The 18,848-nt window shown below is 40.0% G+C and overlaps 1 protein-coding gene across 13 annotated transcripts in view; it reads left to right on the forward strand.

Moving 5' to 3' along the window:
* CHD9 (chromodomain helicase DNA binding protein 9) overlaps positions 1–16,943 on the forward strand; it is a 92,517-nt gene extending 75,574 nt beyond the window's left edge. For 6 of the 13 annotated variants that reach the window (XM_065848706.2, XM_071814469.1, XM_065848700.2 and 3 more), the window contains 9 exons: positions 56–964; positions 3,067–3,230; positions 4,202–4,474; positions 5,287–5,455; positions 6,488–6,627; positions 7,106–7,327; positions 8,108–8,236; positions 12,012–12,116; positions 13,521–16,943. In XM_065848706.2, coding sequence (XP_065704778.1) covers positions 56–964; positions 3,067–3,230; positions 4,202–4,474; positions 5,287–5,455; positions 6,488–6,627; positions 7,106–7,327; positions 8,108–8,236; positions 12,012–12,116; positions 13,521–14,384 — 2,975 coding nt within the window. In that variant the 3' untranslated portion in view covers positions 14,385–16,943. Of the gene's footprint in view, positions 1–55; positions 965–3,066; positions 3,231–4,201; positions 4,475–4,498; positions 4,585–5,286; positions 5,456–6,487; positions 6,628–7,105; positions 7,328–8,107; positions 8,237–12,011; positions 12,117–13,520 lie in introns of those variants that run through there. The other 7 variants (XM_071814470.1, XM_065848701.2, XM_071814471.1 and 4 more) reach the window with 6 other exon arrangements.
* The last annotated feature ends 1,905 nt before the right edge of the window (positions 16,944–18,848 follow it).

An 18,848-nucleotide genomic window follows, 5' to 3' on the forward strand; every position in this document is an offset into this window, starting at 1 on the left:
TGCAGTGGGTTTTTTTTTTTTTCCAGATTCTCACCTTTGTTTTGTTTTACTACAGAACTCGTAGACCCAAACGTTTTTATCCAACCAATTACAGAGGAACGTGCTTCTCGGACTTTGTATCGCATTGAACTCCTAAGGAAGGTGCGAGAACAGGCTCTTAGACACCCACAGTTGTTCGAACGGCTAAAACTATGCCAGCCAAACCCAGATTTACCTGTCTGGTGGGAGTGTGGGACTCATGACAGGGATTTACTTATTGGAGCTGCTAAACATGGAGTTAGTAGGACGGATTATCATATTCTTCGTGACCCTGAACTCTCGTTTATGTCTGCCCAGAGGAACTATAATCAAAATAAAGTGGCACTCTCAAGGACTTCTACTCCACTCCTGCATCAGTACCAGATGGCATTATCTGCTTCTCCTCTGACACCTCAGTCAAGATTGTCAGATGCTAAAGTGAATGCTTTTGAGGACACAAAAGCTAAAAATGAAAACCTGAAAGAGGACCTCCAGTCTTCTGAAGAGGAATCTATGTCTACAGAGGAGACACAGACAATAATGAAATCTGAACCTTTGAGTCCAAGAAACGGCACACCAATGCAAAATGCCGACCACAAACCCAGCGTGAGGACAGAGACAGACAGGCGCATGGTGGCTGCAAGGACAGAGCCTCTAACTCCAAACGCGGCTTCCAAAAAACAGAGGGTCAGCAAAAGGGGGTCTGACTCCAGCTCTGACTCAGACTCTGACTCAGATAGATCATCCTGTTCTTCCAGGTCATCTTCTTCATCTTCTTCGTCTTCCTCATCTTGTTCACACTCTCGATCAGGCTCTAGCTCTTCATCGTCTTCATCTTGTTCTTCAGCATCTTCATCCTCCTCGTCGTCATCCTCCTCCTCATCATCGTCGTCATCGTCATCATCTGAAGAGAGTGATAGCGATGAAGAGGAGACACAGAAGCGTGGTATGTGTGTAGTCATATTTCTGCAGTATGCTCTTAAACTGAACAAGTTTATTCTTAAAGGAAAAAGTTTAAAAAAGGATGTTAAATCTGACGAAAGTAAACTTAAACATATTTGCTTGATCCTTCAAGTGACTGGGAAGGATTGCAGGGGTACACTATTTTGTTTCATACAGTGCCTTGGATGAGGTACTTGGGGTTTGCTGACTGATTCACTAGGCAAGGTCACTGTGCGTGTGCTTCACGTGTGGGACGAGAGCTGAATGGCTTGTGTTCGGAAGTAGAATATAGAATATACATATATATACATATATATAAATATATATATATATATATATACACACTGTGAATTCCCTACTACTGTTTCCTTTTCTTCCTAGAGAATCTTTTGGTTTCCCTGTTTGTTTTTTCCACTTCTGCTCACCTGTCTTTGTAGCTTCCTTACTGTGTTTTCATGAAATCTGCAAGCTTTCTTCTGTCCAAGTAATGTCAGCTGCTTTTTTTGGAAACTGGAGGTGGCCAAGCAGTGTACTTGCACTGAAAGCTTAGAACGGTTAAACACTTCAAAATATGTACCTGCTTAGGAAAGACTGAGGTGATTATTATAGAGCATAGGACCAAATAACACAGAGACACTTTTGGATGCTTCAACATAAAAGCAAAAACTTCAGTGAAGTGATATAAAATTTTTAATAAACCAACCAATCCTTGTTTATTATGTTCCTAATAAAGTGTCCTCTACTCTTGCCCCATTGAAACTCAGAATGTGAAAATATTTCTCCGCTGTGCAATAACAAAAGATGTGGGATTACAGCGAAAGTAAATAAGCTTTTTTTTTTCCAGTACCTGAGAGAAAAAGGTATTTTGCTAGTCGGATGGATCTTCTAGTCTGTGGAAATGGCAAATGGAAACCATAGGATTCATTTACTGGGCAATTGAAATGCTGTGATTGAGATGCTGCTGCCTGTAGTACTGGAAGGATATTTCAGAGGAAACAGTTGTGTGCAAACATTAGAACAGTGAGAGAAGAAGAATGCTTATATGACATAAATATTTAGATCTAGACGGTGGATCCTGTAACGTGTGCTACACATCCAAATATTAGGCTCACTTTGTGCCAGCCCAGTCTGTTTAGGCGAGTAATTGTGCCATCCTCAGATTGCAGAGTCTCGTACATCACTCAGCCTTTCTGTTAGTGGCTGGTTTGCTGTAGCTTGGTGTTGAAGAGGTTGGTAAACACTGAAAAGTTCCTTTGACTTCCTCTGCATTGTCATTTTAAGCCCAGTTTTTATTTCATATATTGTGCAGTGATCATGGAGCGTTGCCATGCTTCTGTCCTTTGAAACATCATTTAAAGGAGAGCTTAATTGTGTCAGATGAGTCAATACGTTGCTATTGTTTAGGACAAATTTGAGTTCTGTAGGATTGTCCTTGAATACTCTTACTCGTTGTGCTGATGTAGTATTTACCTTTCAGGCAGCACTTTTTTTTCTCTCTTAGTTTCAGGCTGTTTCATCGTGTCATAGAGAAACCTACGTTGTTGTCTGGATGGGGGCAAAAGTAAAATAATAATGAGAAGTAAAGGGAAGTCAGAGGACACACTGGAAAGATACTAGGAACAAATACTCTGTCATTAAAACTTTAAAAAATTAGATGATGCAGACGCGTGTGTTAAGATGTGGAACATCCAGCATTTCATCCAGTAAATGAAATGGGGTGTTTTTTTAAAGTATTATCCCAATAGATTGACAATATTCCAGTGACACTTTTAGTTTCAATTTAATTCAGTATTTTAGTGCATGTTGGCTTACAAAGGAAATATATTAAAGTGAGGACTATCAGATTAGTCTGAAGCCTGTCTGTTTTCGAATAGCTAGGTGTTTGATACATTACGCTCTTGAAACATTACCAGGAATATATGTGGAATTTGCATACCTAGAAAAAGATCTGCAATCATCCTGAAAAAGACAAACAGATCAATTCTTCGGTTTAACTTTGTGTTCGGACTTCCTCTGAACGCTGTTCTTTGTTTTCTTCACCTGAAGCTTTTACAGTGATGTTTCAAATAGTTTATGACATCGAATGATCCTGGTGTTTTTATTTAGCAGGAGGAACCCCGCATATAAAAGCGTATGATGAAGAGAGTGTGGCCTCTCTGAGTACAACACAAGACGAGACGCAGGACAGTTTCCAGATGAACAACGGGACACCGAATTCCAGTTACCTCCTGCAAGGTGGATACATGTTGGCTGCATCCTACTGGCCAAAGGCAAGTTTATGATACTTTGAAAACCAAAGTTGTAAGAGAAGGTGGGTTGTGATGTGACTATTCAATTAAATACGTTAAAACCGTACCACCGAGCTGTGGGGAGATCTTGGGAAAAAAAGAATTTTGTTTGTGGTAAGTTATAGTAAAATTATGACAAAGCATTTTATATGTCTGTTGTATAGCTGCATCTCTAAAAGAGAATGTTCACATAGGAAAAAAAACTGTAAAAGAAGCATATTTAAGATGAAGATGAGATAATTCATGAGGTGTAATGTTCAGAGTGAACAAAATCAAACTGATATAAATATAGGGGAGGGCCTTGAACTTGGCAGAAACATGCTTGCTTACAGAACAGGTTATTTTAATGTTCACATTTTTTATTTGCATTATAACAGCACTCTGAAATTATCAGAACACTTGGTAGTTTTTGGAGTCTACATGTACTTAGATCGAGTCCCAGTAAACTCAGCTATGTGTTATACAGGTGCGTGAAGTCAAATCTGCGTCCGGTGTCTAAAGACCATGACTGAGGAATAACATGGTTTCAAACGCTGAAGTAAGATGTGAATAAAAGTCTGTAGATGTAGTTTTATGAACACTGTTTGACACATACAGTCTGGTGCTGTTCACAGGTTGAGACCGTGCTACTAGTGAGTCAAAACCAGACCTACACAGACCACTTTGGTAGGTTCTGTAACTCTCCTTTAAAAATCAGTGAAATAACATGTTTCAAGCATTTTCAGGCCCTGTATAGTTGAGTGTGTATTTTTTACAGGTGGTGATATTAAGTACAGAGGTGGCTTTTACAAACTTCTACATTGGTACAAACCCAGGAACTTAAAATCTGAAGTCCAAGTCCAGTGATTAAAAATATTATGATTTCTCTTATATCTAGAATTGGAATATGAAACATAAAAGCAATGTGTGCAGCGTTGGTAAGTGTTACTCTCGCATTTCCTCTGTTGTTTTAGGATCGAGTTATGATTAACCGCCTTGACAGTATTTGTCAAACGGTGTTGAAAGGTAAATGGCCTTCAGCCAGACGGAGCTACGACAGCAACACGGTGGCCTCGTTCTACACAACCAAACTGCTGGACAGCCCCGGGGCAGCCGCCGATTACAGCGAGCCCAGCGCACCCACTCCCCCCCTCGCGGGGCTGAAAGAAGAGTACGATCAGTCACCGCAGATGTCAAAGGTGAAGAAGCATGTACGAGAAAAGGAGTTTACAGTGAAAATCAATGACGTATGTTTATTTTTATTGCCCTAGGACCTGGTTGCGATTGCGGTGTTGCAGCATGCTTTACCTGCAAGTGGCTGCCTGCTCTCACTCTCACTCCCTTCACACACTTGTTTGTGGGTATTTGGGTCTGCTGCTTCTGGGCATTGACTGTTTGGGGTTTGGGTTTGGTTTTTTGGGTTTAGTTTGGGTTTTATTGTTTTATTTTATTTGCATAAGCCCCTGGAAGGAATCATTATTATTTCTCTGGATTGAAATTTTGCCATTCTGGTGCTTCTCAGCATGTTTTATGCTGTTTCTAAGAAATATGGTTAGTAGAAAAAGGTATTTCTCTTTGGCTTTTTTTAAACATTCCAGCATGTCCTATCCAGCAAGCACTTGATTATTACATGGGCTTTTAGAGGGCTATAGGTGAATTTCCCAGTTTAAGTGCAAGCTGGAAGCTTTAAACATTTTTCTTATCTATGGTTTGAGACCTTTAGTAGCACATTAAAATGTATGAAAACTTCCTCTTGTAACTGGGTTTGACATTTCTTTAGGACTGGATTAGAGCGGTAGACAGCTGTTCAGTGTCTGAATTTTTCAGTTAAGATAGTAGATAATTTAAAGTTTATATTCATAGAAGCAACTCCACAAAATTTCTGTTCAGATTTCTTCTTCACATGGAGGAGACCCAAGGCTTGTTTTAAGGTCTAATACGATGTTTTCATTCTTCCTCAACTCTTCTGGAATAACTGTTTGTATGCGAGCATCCTGACTGTGAAGTAGTCATTTCTGCTTCAGAAGAGACTCTTCTAACCCTGGCATTTATTTAACAGGAAGGTGGTTTGAAATTGACTTTTCAGAAGCAGGGACTGTCTCAGAAAAGGCCGTTTGAAAGCGAGGAAGGTGTGTTGGGACAGCAGCAATACCTGGCTCGGCTGCGCGAACTCCAGAACGCTTCAGAAACCAGCCTTGTCACCTTCCCCAAATCGCTTCCCGAATCAGGTACGTGAAACGTCAGGGGCACAAGGGTCAGGATAAAATGTCGTCTTATGTTGGTCTTCATGCACAGGTGGTGGAGAGAGATGTTTGTGATGTTATTTGCGCTAAACTGCAGTCTGGGGGCATTCTCTGCAGTGTGTTAGTGAAACTGGGTACCTCAGCTGAGATATGAGGTTGTCAGTTCTGTAGTGTTCATTTATTAGAAGGATGCCATTATGAACACCCCCCTCGCCCCGAGAAGGTTTTAATAATTCTGAAGTGCATCACTCTACACTGATGGGAATCAGTTTAAATCAGAACTTACTGTGGCTGGTTTGTAAGTGAGGACGTAGAGTTCCAGATTTATGCCTGTGCCAGTTTGCACTTTCCACTTTCTGTCTGGTCCCTCTTGTAAGGAAACAATGGAGGACAATAGTCTAGAACCAATTTTTGGCTTATAGCTAAAAACTTATAGCTTATTTTCATTAAAAAATCACAGTAGGTGTACACTGCCAAATAAAAATGAGCCTGAAGTGAGCAGTTAAAATATGGAATAAATATTTGAAATTACTAAAATTGGGTGCTTGATTTAAGCCAGTTTCTGATTAAATTACTGCAGTTTGTTGAGATCGCATACATAGGTGGATGAGAGCGTTTCCTTTAAAAATGCACTGCCCTTCAATTGCATTTTGTATTTAATAATTCTTTTGCAACATACCACTAGGATCTTGTTATAAATATGTATTTCAGGATGTCTTCCTCTGAACATGTGTGTGGTATCAGCAGTTTTTAACAGCTTTCCTGCCTGTACAGATTTATTTGGAGGGGGTAGGAGGCGGTAGTAGGAAACTTCGAGAGCAGAGTGGCTTTTCAGAGCCTGATATTAATGGTATTTCAAACAGTCATAAAACAGGCAATTTCTGATAGATATTACATGTAGAAATTATATGTACTGGCACTGTTTCAAGGAATTTTATTCCCTTTTTTATTCAGATGTGTTTCTTGTTGTAAAATGACTCATACAACTGACACTAATTCTATTGCATCATTAATTAGGTACTTCCAGTCACTTAACAGCCAGTGCCAATGGAGTCGTAGCTGACAGTCAGCCTGCAGTCAAGAAGAGAAGAGGGAGAAGGAAGAATGTGGAGGGAGTTGATGTCCTCTTTATGAACAGAAATAAACAGCCTAATCATGTAAGTAAACTTGATTTTAAATCCAAAAATAAGGTCCAAATTACTGTCAGTGCCTTCACTGAGCATAACCAGCTGTAAACATAAAAACTTTATTGCTCAAAGCTATTAGGTTGATTTTTTTCTGAAATGATTCACGGATGGTTAATGTCTACACACGTGGGAGCTGGTACAGTTTATTAAATATTAGGTATTTTAAATATTGATAACTGTTTTCAAAAAGTAAGTTTAATTCTAGTTTGGGTGAACCTGTAATTAACAACATATTATTAAAAACTTGATATTTGACCTAGCAGTGTTTTCTGGCATCCTTTCCTGTAACATCTATCACAGGACCTGATGGTACAGTGATGGAAAGGGACCTGTCTTGGTGTCTGCACAATGATCCGCCGGACTGTAGCCTTCATTGTATCCTATGTGAAGTAATTGTGGTGGTTTGTTTTCTGTGGAGAACTCAGTTGGATGTTTGGAATTTCTCCAGGTTAATCCAGGTATCAACTCGTGCCCCGTGGCTGCAGGAATGAACCCGGTGCTCCCGTATGCGCAGTCCCAGGGCGTGCTGGATGCTGAGAGCCCAGTGCCCGTTATTAATCTGAAAGATGGAACGAGGCTTGCGGGTGATGATGCCCCAAAAAGAAAAGATTTAGAAAGGTGGCTTAAAGAACATCCTGGATATGTTGAAGATTCAGGAGCTTGTATTCCTGTGAGTATTCTCTGTTTTAGCTAAACACAAGAATGTTACTCATAAAATGTATTTCAGTTTGTATTCTGTGTTACATGGAATTATTCTTTCTTTATTTTGATATTTTGTTTAGGAAAAGGAAAATGCTGGTTTCTTTTTACATAATTTGAGCTCTGTAAGCCTTCCTTGTCCATCACAAATGGAATTGCCAAGAAATGCAATACTAAAGACATTTGATCTTTGTCTAATCTCACCTAGGATTAAAAAAAAAATCTGAGATAATGAAACTCATATTACCATGATACTGGTGATGGGAGCTGAAAATGCATAGCAGCATATTTAGTGATGTGTAGGATGTATCTCATACCTACATACAGTGCTGTGGTGGCGATGTTTGTGTGGGTATGATGTTCTCATTTTACCTCTGAGTTTGAGATTTGTTAATGTTGAACAGAATGTAAGAAAATCATATTTATGATGTCTGGAATAACAAGCTTATTTTTTCCATAAAGATGTTATTATATGAAATAGTAGCAACATTCCTGGCAGTTAAAGCACTGTTGAAAACTGAATAATTATTAAAACAAAGCAATGGGTAGAGGCATCAGAGAGAGGATTTAGTGCTGTCTACTGGACTGCCTTTTATACGATTAATGAGTTACTTTTGTTAATAAAATATTTCTGAAATTGAAGAGGACTTCAAATGAATGCCTGACTCAAGAGAATGCACAGATATCTTACATTTTTAAAACAGTTTTATCAGGAAGATAATTATGGGATTTTTTAATTCCTTTATAACAGAGAATGCAGCTGCACGATGGGAGGCCCAAACAGAAAAGACACCGCTGTCGAAATCCTAATAAACTGGACGTTAATAGTTTGACTGGTGAAGAACGTGTTCAGCTCATAAATAGAAGAAACGCCAGAAAGGTACTTACGTTACTGTTCCCATTCCGATGTTCCTCAAATGAAAAGTTACCTGAAAGGAAGAACTCCGTAATATTACACTTGCTGAAATACTGTATGCAAACGAAAGGTTTTTGGTTTAAGGTTTTGGCGTAGAGCAAGAAAGTCAATGACAATCTTCTAGTAAACGTTTTGCAACTATGAAAATATCTAAGATATGGCTGGAAACTTCCATGTGGTTTATGTTCAGATAGAATTGGACACTCTATAGATAGAATTCAACACTATATTGCAATATTTGTGCCATTGACTAATATAGAGGTTTGGCCACTGAAATATTTGCTCTTCTGATCAAAGTAGCAACATTCTCACAAGCTGCAAATTTTGTGTACATCTTTGCTTTACTACTTTTGACAAATTATATTGCTAGTGCATCCTTGATAGAAACTTGTCCACTGGAATTGCTTAAATCCTGCGTACTGCATTATTTTGCATTTTCCAGTTATCTCTGGCATTTGATTGTTATGGTTCACCAGTAAAATAACTGTTGTGAATCGTATTGCTGGGTTGAATCGGAGTGTAACAGGGAAACAGAAGAAGGGGGATTCTTGTATAAAATCCCAGCAGTGGAAGATGGGAGGTCAGGTGTTGAATTCAGGTTTTTGGACAGGGGATCAAAGTTAGGGAGCAGGTGCAAGGAACGCAGCACATGGTTTTGTGCTGCTCTGTTGAGGTCAGAAGCTTTTTGCATCTGTAGAGAAGAGTGAGGCAGAATTTGAGCCTTTACTCAGTGCATGGAGACAGCAGCTCTGCAGAGGAATCTCATCAGAGTCCGTGGTCAAGGAGCGAGAGGTTGGATCTGTGCTTGCTGTAGCAGCCTGGTTTCATGATGGCTTTTTTCTCTAATAAGTTTCCACACCGTAATTGAGACTCTGGTACTTTGGTAACCTCGGTTTTCCCATTTATAACCTATCCCAAACTTCTCTGAATTACCAAATGCATTTTATCTCATTTTCTTTTTTAGTTCAGTTACATGTTTAGTAGCTGGGGCGGGACACACCAAAAGTAGCTTAGAGAATGTGAGTTTAAGTTGCAGTTTATAGAGAAAACTGAGAAACTGGAATTCTTTTTTTCATCTTTTCACTATTTCACCTTTCTTTTCTGAATCCGTTAAATTCTTCTGATTAATTAGAAAACTTACTTTCCCACTTAGATGATTTTATTAGGACATGCTGTCTGGCAATCTTAACGTGCCCTTTTTCGCATGAAAAAAATAAATAATTTCACAAGAGCAGTATTCTCTTGATGGAAGTATTTTCAGAACTCGACTGAAATGATAGGATAGGAATGATTTAGTGGATAAAGGAAGAGTTTGACAGGATTGTCATTACAACCTTCTTGGTAATACTTGTACCACTGTTGTCTTGTTCATGTTGTTGCTCTTCCATTCATTCTATGTCTAAATAAACTCTGATATTAAGCATTGGTAGGAATGTCAAGTACTGAAGTTGCAGACTACTGTTTTAATAGATGAGTTCAGCTTTATCAGATTTAAAACAAATGGAGAGTATCTCGTATATACCACCAGGAAACAGTCAATCACAGAATCACAGAATTGGCTAGGTTGGAAAAGACCTCAGAGATCATCAAGTCCAACCCTTGGTCCAACTTCAGCCCATTTACTAGATCATGGCACTAAGAGCCATGTCCAATCTCAGTTTAAAAACCTCCAGGGACGGTGAGTCCACCACCTCCCTAGGCAGGCCATTCCAATGCCTGATCACTCTTTCCGTAAAGAACTTCTTCCTAATATCCAGCCTAAACTTCCCCTGGCAGAGTTTAAGCCCATGTCCCCTTGTCCTATTGCTAACTGCCTGGGAGAAGAGACCAGTTCCCACCTGACTATAACTTCCCTTCAGGTAGTTATAGAGAGCAATGAGGTCACCTCTAAGCCTCCTCCTCTCCAGGCTGAACAACCCCAGCTCCCTCAGCCTCTCACCATAGGTCATGTGCTCAAGTCCCTTCACCAGTCTTGTTGCTCTTCTCTGGACCCGCTCCAGCACCTCAATATCCCTCCTGAACTGAGGGGCCCAGAACTGAACACAATACTCCAGGTGTGGCCTCACCAATGCAGAGTACAGGGGAAGGATCACTTCCCTTGTCCTGCTGACCACACTATTTTTGATACAGGCCAGGATACCATTGGCCTTCTTGGCCACCTGGGCACACTGTTGGCTCATGTTGAGCTTGCTGTCAATCAGTACCCCCAGGTCCCTTTCTGTCTGGCTGCTCTCCAGCCACTCTGTGCCCAGCCTGTAGCGCTGAAGGGGGTTGTTGTGGCCAAAGTGCAGGACCCGGCACTTGGCCTTGTTGAACTTCATCCCATTGGAATCAGCCCATTTTTCCAGTCTATCCAGATCTCTTTGCAGAGCCCTCCTGCCTTCCAGCAGGTCAACACTGCCCCCCAACTTGGTGTCATCAGCAAATTTGCTGATGGTGGTCTCAATCCCCTCATCTAAATCATCAATAAAGATGTTAAACAGGACTGGACCCAACACTGACCCCTGGGGGACACCACTAGTGACTGGCCGCCAGCTAGATGCAGCCCCATTTACCAGCACTCTCTGGGCCCGGCCCTCCAGCCAGTTCTTAACCCAGCAGAGAGTGCACTTGTCCAAGCCATGGGCTATCAGCTTTTGAAGGAGTATATTATGGGAGACAGTGTCAAAGGCTTTGCTGAAGTCTAGATAGATCACATCTACAGCTTTCCTCTCATCCACTAGGTGGGTCACCTGATCATAAAAGGAAATCAGGTTGGTCAGACAGGACCTGCCCCTCCTAAACCCATGCTGGCTGGGTCTGATCCCTGGTCCATCCTGGAGGTGCTGTGTGATTGCATTCAGGATGATCTGCTCCATCACCCTGCCAGGCACCGAGGTCAGGCTGACAGGCCTGTAGTTGCCAGGGTCAGCTTTGCAGCCCTTTTTGTGGATTGGGGTAACATTTGCCAGTTTCCAATCATTTGGGACCTCCCCAGTGAGCCAAGACTGTTGGAAGATGATGGAGAGCGGCTTGGCGAGCTCTTCTGCTAGCTCCCTCATCACCCTAGGATGGATCCCGTCTGGTCCCATAGACTTATGAGGATCCAGATGGCTCAGTAAGCCACCAACTATTTCCTCTTGGAATACAAGGGGACTATTTGGCTTCCTATTCCTGTCAACCATCTCCAGAGGCCAGTTATCCTGAGGGCCATCTGTTTGACTGGTAAATATTGAGGCAAAGTAGGTATTAAGTACCTCAGCTTTCTCCTCATCTTTGTTAACTATATTTCCCTCAAAGTCCAGTAGAGAATGGAGGTTTTCCTTGCCCCTCCTTTTGTTATTAACATATTTAAAGAAGGACTTTTTATTATCCCTAACAGAATTGGCCAAATTAACTTCAAACTGCACTTTTGTTTCCCTGATTTTTTTCCTGCACGATCTAGCTATTTTCCTAAATTCTTCATAGGTAGCCAGCCCTTTTTTCCACAGTCTGTAAACTCTCTTTTTATTTCTGATTTCCTTCAAAATCTCCCTGTTTAGCCAAGCCGGTTGTCTTCCCTGTCGGCTAGCCTTTCGGCGCACTGGTATAGCCTGATCCTGTGCCCTCAAAAGCTCTATCGTTCTCATTGGTAATTCAGAGTGAGACTTTATTTATATTGTTTTCTATAAAAGGCAAGGATGAAGCAGTGTCAGGTAGGAAAGTTGCCTTTATCGAATGAGAACTATTTCCTGACGGAATTCTATCTTCTGCTTCTCAGGTGGGGGGTGCGTTTGCTCCACCTCTGAAGGATTTGTGCAGGTTCTTGAAAGAAAATCCGGAGTACGGAGTGGCTCCTGAATGGGGAGAAGTTGTGAAACAGTCTGTGAGTATTTGCGGAGTGACATAATTGTGATATGAAATATATCTTAAAAAAAAAAAACAAGGCAAATGGAAAAAAAAGGCATGCCAAAAGGCAGACTTTAAATTTCTGGTAGTATATTAAATGTGGGATGTGAGGCAGTGTTACTGTTTTTCTGCCAGCTTGGTTCCCTGGGCTGGTTTGCTGGCACAGCTGTGAGTGAGAGGGAAGGGGAGACAGCGCCTGACAACCCTGAATTAGATATTTGGTTGAAGGTGCTGTAATACTCTGACTTTCTCATCTCATAAATGTAGCCTTGGAGGTTTTTAGGAGAAGTAGTAGCCCACAGAATATTCTTATGAAGTCTCTTTCCTCACCTACTAGATCATATCAGAAGTATTTTATTTATGCTACGCTTTCAGCCTCTGACAAAGACATTACAATGTTCATTTTTTCTAGTTGACTGACCACAGAATTTGTAATCTTTCTGCAAAGTCCTAAATGCCAGTGTCTCCAGTACCCTTGTGGGACATTCTGGTACAAAAACGGGTAACTAGGAACAGGATTGGAGTGCAGTGAATCAAGGTATAAATAATAGCAGAATTGTTCTAGAATTTAAGCGATCCACAGGAGAGGAGAACAGAGCATGAGTTCAGAGTTTCTCTAGTTGTATTAGGCTAGTTTAAATTAGAGATATTCGCTGGGGAGAGAAGAGGCTGTTGTAATGTGGAGGTGTGTAATAGTTGATCTTATTATTGCCATTTTGAAGACCAATTTTCGAGACAGTGCGTTTCAAAGAGAATTAGTGTCTGTTACAGTTCTTTCTTCATTACTAGGCAGGAGGGCTTACAGAGGTGAAGTATTACTGTGCAAGCCCTGAAAAGAAAAGTACACTGAATTTCATTTTAATTTGGCTTGAGGTTTTTACTGTTTTTTCTTAGTTTTATAGATGAGGTGAAATACAAGGACATCAAACAGACACTAACAGTAATAAAAAGGGCTCAGAGACTGTTGGTCTGTGTGCAGTCACACATTTGTATTTAGCTTTAAATTAAGTAATTTTTTTAAATTAAACTGCCAGACAGTTGGGATGTGGTAATATTGCAAAGCGATATTGGGTTAGATCTTAAATTGAGGTTGCTCCTCTCATTAGCTGTATTTGGCTTGATCTGCAAAAAAACCTGTAGGGATGAGGTAGTGGAGGGTGGGAGGAGAAACCTGTGCAGACCTGGCTGTGGAAATGGGCCTTGAGACCTTTGAGATGCGGTAGCACAAAGTCACCACAAATCCCAGTGCGTTGTCTGGACGTCCAGCTGTGGTGCGAGCATACCGGAGGAATCTCTGGCACTGTTCCTGTACACTGGGATTGCAATTTGCTTTTACTTATCCATCTCAAAATCCTAAAAACAGCCGCTGTGTCTCTTGCAGGGGTATCTTCCAGAAGGTATGTTTGACCGTATTCTCACCGGCCCTGTGGTGCGGGAAGAAGTCAGCCGGCGCGGCAGGCGCCCCAAAAGTGAGATTGCCAAGGCGACGGCGGCTGCGGCGGCGGCCACGGCCGCCAGCGTGTCGGTGAACCCTCTGCTGGCCAACGGCTTAATCCCGGGTGTGGATCTGCCCAGCCTGCAGGCCCTACAGCAAAACCTGCAGAGCCTGCAGTCGCTGCAGGTGACAGCGGGATTAATGGGAATGCCGGCCGGCTTAGCGGCCGGAGGAGAAGCAAAGAATGTGGCCGCCGTGTTCCCCATGCTGCTGTCGGGGATGGCTGGGTTACCAAACCTGCTGGGCATGGGAGGACTTCTGGCCAAGTCTACAGAACCTCTTTCAGAGGAAAAAAAGGGAAGCGATTCAAAGGAGGCAGATATAAAGAAAGAAAGGACAGAAGACCAAAATACGGATACTGGCGGTGAAAACTCTGTTTCAAGTTCTCCTTCGACATCCTCTGCTGCTGCGGCTGCCAATCCTCTCTCTCTTAACCCATTACTTTTGTCCAACATACTTTACCCAGGGATGCTTCTCACTCCAGGCCTTAATCTTCATATCCCAGCTTTGTCTCAGTCTAATATTTTTGATGTACAGAACAGTGAAAGCAATGACACAGGCTCAGCCAAGCCCACAGAAGAAAAGGAGGAAAATTCCAGGGTTAGAGATCAGGAAGACAAAGGGGGAACAGAGCCAAGCTCTCACAACGAAAACAGCACAGATGAGGGTTCAGAGAAAGCAGATGCTTCATCTGGATCTGATAGTACATCGTCTTCATCCGAGGATTCAGATTCTAGCGATGAAGACTGATTCCCAGACTCTGCACTTAAATTATAAACTGATTTTGAATTTATTCTTTAATTATTTCATTGTAAATAACCCAGTGTTGAGTGCATCAATGATTTACTGACCGAACATTTCAGTATTTGTTTAGAAGTGCAAACTGCTTTCAGAGACGTTTTGCATGTAATATTTCTTGAAGTTCATAAGTTTCTGAACTTGTATGTACTATCAAATACACAATGGTGTAAAATTACAACAAAAGGCATTATAATTTTGTTGGGGGGTTAATTTTATGAAAATAATGCTCAAGTAAGAGCTGTATATTTAATATATTTGCAGTGAACACAGAATACTTTATGCATATTATTGATTTAATTTGAATATAGTTTTACAGCCTCCTTGACACTTATAATTTACAGATCAAAACTCAGCAATAATTTGGGCAGCTAATGAATGTCATGAAAGCTGTAGAATCTACATCACCATCCATTGCTTTAATTACATGAAAATGCTCTAGTGTTGTGATGCACTGCTGTTTCCAATTCAGGTACAAGTGTGTTTAAAAAAAAGATAAATTTTTCCCAATCAGCCAATTAAACTGGCTACCTGTTACCTCAGCTGAGTTAGTTTAGGACGTTTACATTGGTTTCTATTACTTGTTTTCAGGTTTTGTTTTGTTTTTTTAAAGACATCCTGTATATCATGTTAAAATCTGAGTTATTTGAGATACGACTGGTTTTTGGGTTTTTTTCCCCCCATTATTACAGCTGTTCTCTTTGATGGCGGTGAGGGGAGACTAAAGCAAAAACTGTCCTATCTCATGCTACTTGGCACCATGTAGATCTATTTAGTTTACACCTTGCAAAGTTTTGGGCTCCCTCTGCAGAATTCAAAGTCCCAAAATGAGGAGTAGTTTCCCCAAGACTCAGAAGAGGCAAACTGTCATAAAGTGCCACTGAAAAGACCTTTCAACACTGCATACTTCATGTAAAAATCGTTTGTTTGCTTTGTTTGTGTAGATTTCTATTTGTGTTTTATGTCATAAAACCTCCTGGAGTTACCAGTTCAAAATGGTAAATAAAGTATAGATAGTTTTGAACTTCTCTGCAGATTTAAATCTGACTAAATATTAAATATAACCTAAAATCCTTATTGGGCTATCACTTCATACGTTATGCTGAGTTTCCCACTAAAGAAAAAGCACTTTGAATAGTAAGGAAGATGATTTATTCCTAGAAACCACAATAACAGGGCATAAGGCATCTGTTTGAGTCTAAATCCTTAGAACCCTTTACTATATAAAATCTGTCTGATATTTGATGTGTGATATGATTCCTCCTTCCTCTGAAGCTGCTATTACTCTGACACAGTCGAGGCCCAGATCCACATTTACGGACTTCAGTTGACCTTGGTTACATCGTTTGCGGTCCAAGAATAGGCAAGTGTTAAGAGAAAATAGATACAGGTACTAGTAGAAGTCATTGAAAAAGCTTTACAAAGGGATAAATTTTAAAAAATAAAAAACAAACTGTATATTTTGATATAGTTCTGTTGCTTGCTTGTACAGTAAAACAACTGTGTTGTTTTTTATCAAGAACTTTACCAATGAAATATAAGTTTCTATGTGCAAAATAAATAGCCCCATGATTAGAAGCAGTATTACATGTAATGACACAATTACACAAGTACCATTTGGATTGTGCTGGTTATGTCTTTTTCCAAATAGTATTCTGATTTTTGGCCCTTCATGCAGTGTCTTAGCAATAGTGAAAATTAAAAACTGCCAAGAGAAGGGGGTAGCAATTCTTCATCATGAAAAAAAAAGTATTTCATATTTAATATTTTGCCCTTTGTAATATAGCACTTTTATTTAACTAGGATGCATCTATGAAATAGCCAAAGTTTTACAAACAGGTATTAACTTAGTTCGCTGACGGAGTCTATCAACAATACCATCACTTCCCGCCCTTACCCCACAAAACAAATCCTAAATCTTGTGGCTAAAACCTAATTTATATCAGATTTATGAAATAAAGTATTTTCCTAATTATGGTCAAGTGAGTTTGGTTACCATTCTAGTGATTCTTTCTATGTAATAAGGCAATTACAGTTCCAAGTAATGAAGGCTGGTGTAGACTTGAACATAATATATTTGGTTTATTTTTAATCAGTTTGAACCAGAAGGGGAAAAAAATGTCCCACTATCAGCTAAACTATATGCAAATACAGTTGTATAAAGTTAAGGGTTATAAGGAAACCTCAGTAGAATTACACTAATGCTGAAGTTAAAAGGATATCCAAGGTGATGATAAAGTGTGTGTTGGTAGTTACTAAAAGAACTTTAGCTGTTATTGCCTTGTATTTCTATCCCTTGTTTCAGGCTTCATGATCCAAGTCTTAGTCCAGGTTTTTTTTGGACATTTGCAATATTTGCCAGTTGTGTTCTGTGTAGTCTGAATTTGCTTTCTGTAGTTGAACAAGCGTCTTAAAAAGTCATTTGTAATTTATTGAATTACTTTCTATGATGTTCTATAGAGCAAATGGAAGTTTAATTATTTTTTATTAAACATATTCTTTGACTACCCATGATGTTGGCCTCAATATGTGAAAATGATGCTGGTGTAAGAATTAAACCTGTATCTTTCAGCAGCAAAGGTTCAGTTTCAGTGTTGACCTCTAAAACTGAAATTATTCTTGAAACATTAAAAAAAAATCCAAGTGAAGGATGTGAGACATTCCAACCCCTGCCCAAGATCATGGTTTACTGTGTAATTTTTCTGGGAATCAATTTCCTCTAATTCTGTTTTCTAACAAAATAAGCTGTTGTTCCAGCCCTTCAGTAGTTAGGGTTAGAAAGGAGTATGCAGTCCAGGTTCTGGTCCACAAGTTGACTTAATTTGAAATAATGACGCACCTAATGTTCCAGGGTAAGTACGTTGGCAGCGAAGTACCTTTTGAATCTTTTAAACTCTGCATTACTTTCTGCATGTTTACTAGATGTTTTTATTATGTACACAGCACTTACTATTGTTATTTTTCATCTATTTCATACAGGGCACAGACATTTCTCCTGAAGGTGAGTTGTCCCCTGGTTGTCAGGTGCCTTCTTGTTTTAACCTGTCATTGCACTTGAATGGTTCAGTCATGTCCTCCTTATTTCTTCCAGTTTGAATTTTGTCTTCAGTCTGTAAATTAAAATATAACTAGATGTATTTTTCAATGAAACAATTTCCGAGGAACACATGATCTAAGACAACAAAGTATTGGTGTTTAATTTCTTGCATTCCTTTGAACTTATTTGAAACAGTATCTGGATATGATGATGAGACTATTAACAAGGTGTCCCGGGCAAGTTCCTGTCCTGTATTTTGTCTCAGAGTAAACCACTCTGCGGTGTTATTTAGTAACGTGGGATGACACTGCTGTGGTCGACCAACACTTCGAATTTTACATCTGTACATGGCTGGGACATCAGGGTTACACAGGTATCTGATTAGTTAGACTTACGGAGCTACGGTAATTTACAAAATAACTCTCCTGGCTTACCTGAATGTCCCTAATGTTACACAGATGGGTGGTATCGTTTCTTTGTCACTTCTAGAGGAAAAGGAAATAAAAATAATAACTTTCCATAAGAAAACCTTTATCACTTTATTTTTAACTAATGGTTTGTAAAATGGATTTTTTTTCTGTTAAAAGACACAGCAAGGACTTCTGATGGCCGGGTGTCTCCAATGACAGAGGTCAGTATCAGTTAGCATTTCCTGAGGAAAACTATTCTTTTAGGAGAAAATGGGTTTTTAGCTTTTAGTAATTAAGAACGTGAAAGAGGTCTTTGAAAGTACTGACACTATACACAGAGGAAGGGTGTTGAAGTGCATTTTAACTCTAGTGGTGTCAGTAAATTACATCATTTGTTACTGCCAAAAGTTCCAGCCTGCCAAAAATGAGAAACAGTATTTTGATTGTTTCGGTTTTTAACCCGGCATTTTAGGGACACTGTTCACTGAGAATACAGAGAACTAAGATTTTCGACAAAACAGGATGGGCTAAAGTTTGGAAATGGAGGGGTACCTAGAGGTAAGTGTCTCCATTCACAAGGTTATGACCCCAAAACACTTTGACTTCTGTAATTTGAATTTTAGCTTCGATTTAGAATGTTCTGTAGCTAGCTAACATTCAGATTTATTATTAAAAAAAAAAACACAAAACAAGAGCACCACGACTACTTAGCATTAATCAAGTTGGCATTTCTCTACTTGAAAGGAGCCAGGGACATTTCTGTATTAGACAAATCAGGTCTAGGATATTTTTTCAGGCCTTCTCGCGCACGAAAGGAAAGACAGTGCCATTCACAAGAGCCCTTTACAGACTCTTCTGTGCCTAAGTGTGGCTGGTTTGGGAAATTCTTGTGATCGCAATGTCAGATCATCTATTTCCCCAGTGCTCACCAAGACTGATAGCATGTCCTCAAGCCGTTTTCTGTTCTCA

This window comes from Patagioenas fasciata, chromosome 13, assembly GCF_037038585.1.
Source record: "Patagioenas fasciata isolate bPatFas1 chromosome 13, bPatFas1.hap1, whole genome shotgun sequence".
Lineage (NCBI taxonomy): Eukaryota > Metazoa > Chordata > Aves > Columbiformes > Columbidae > Patagioenas > Patagioenas fasciata.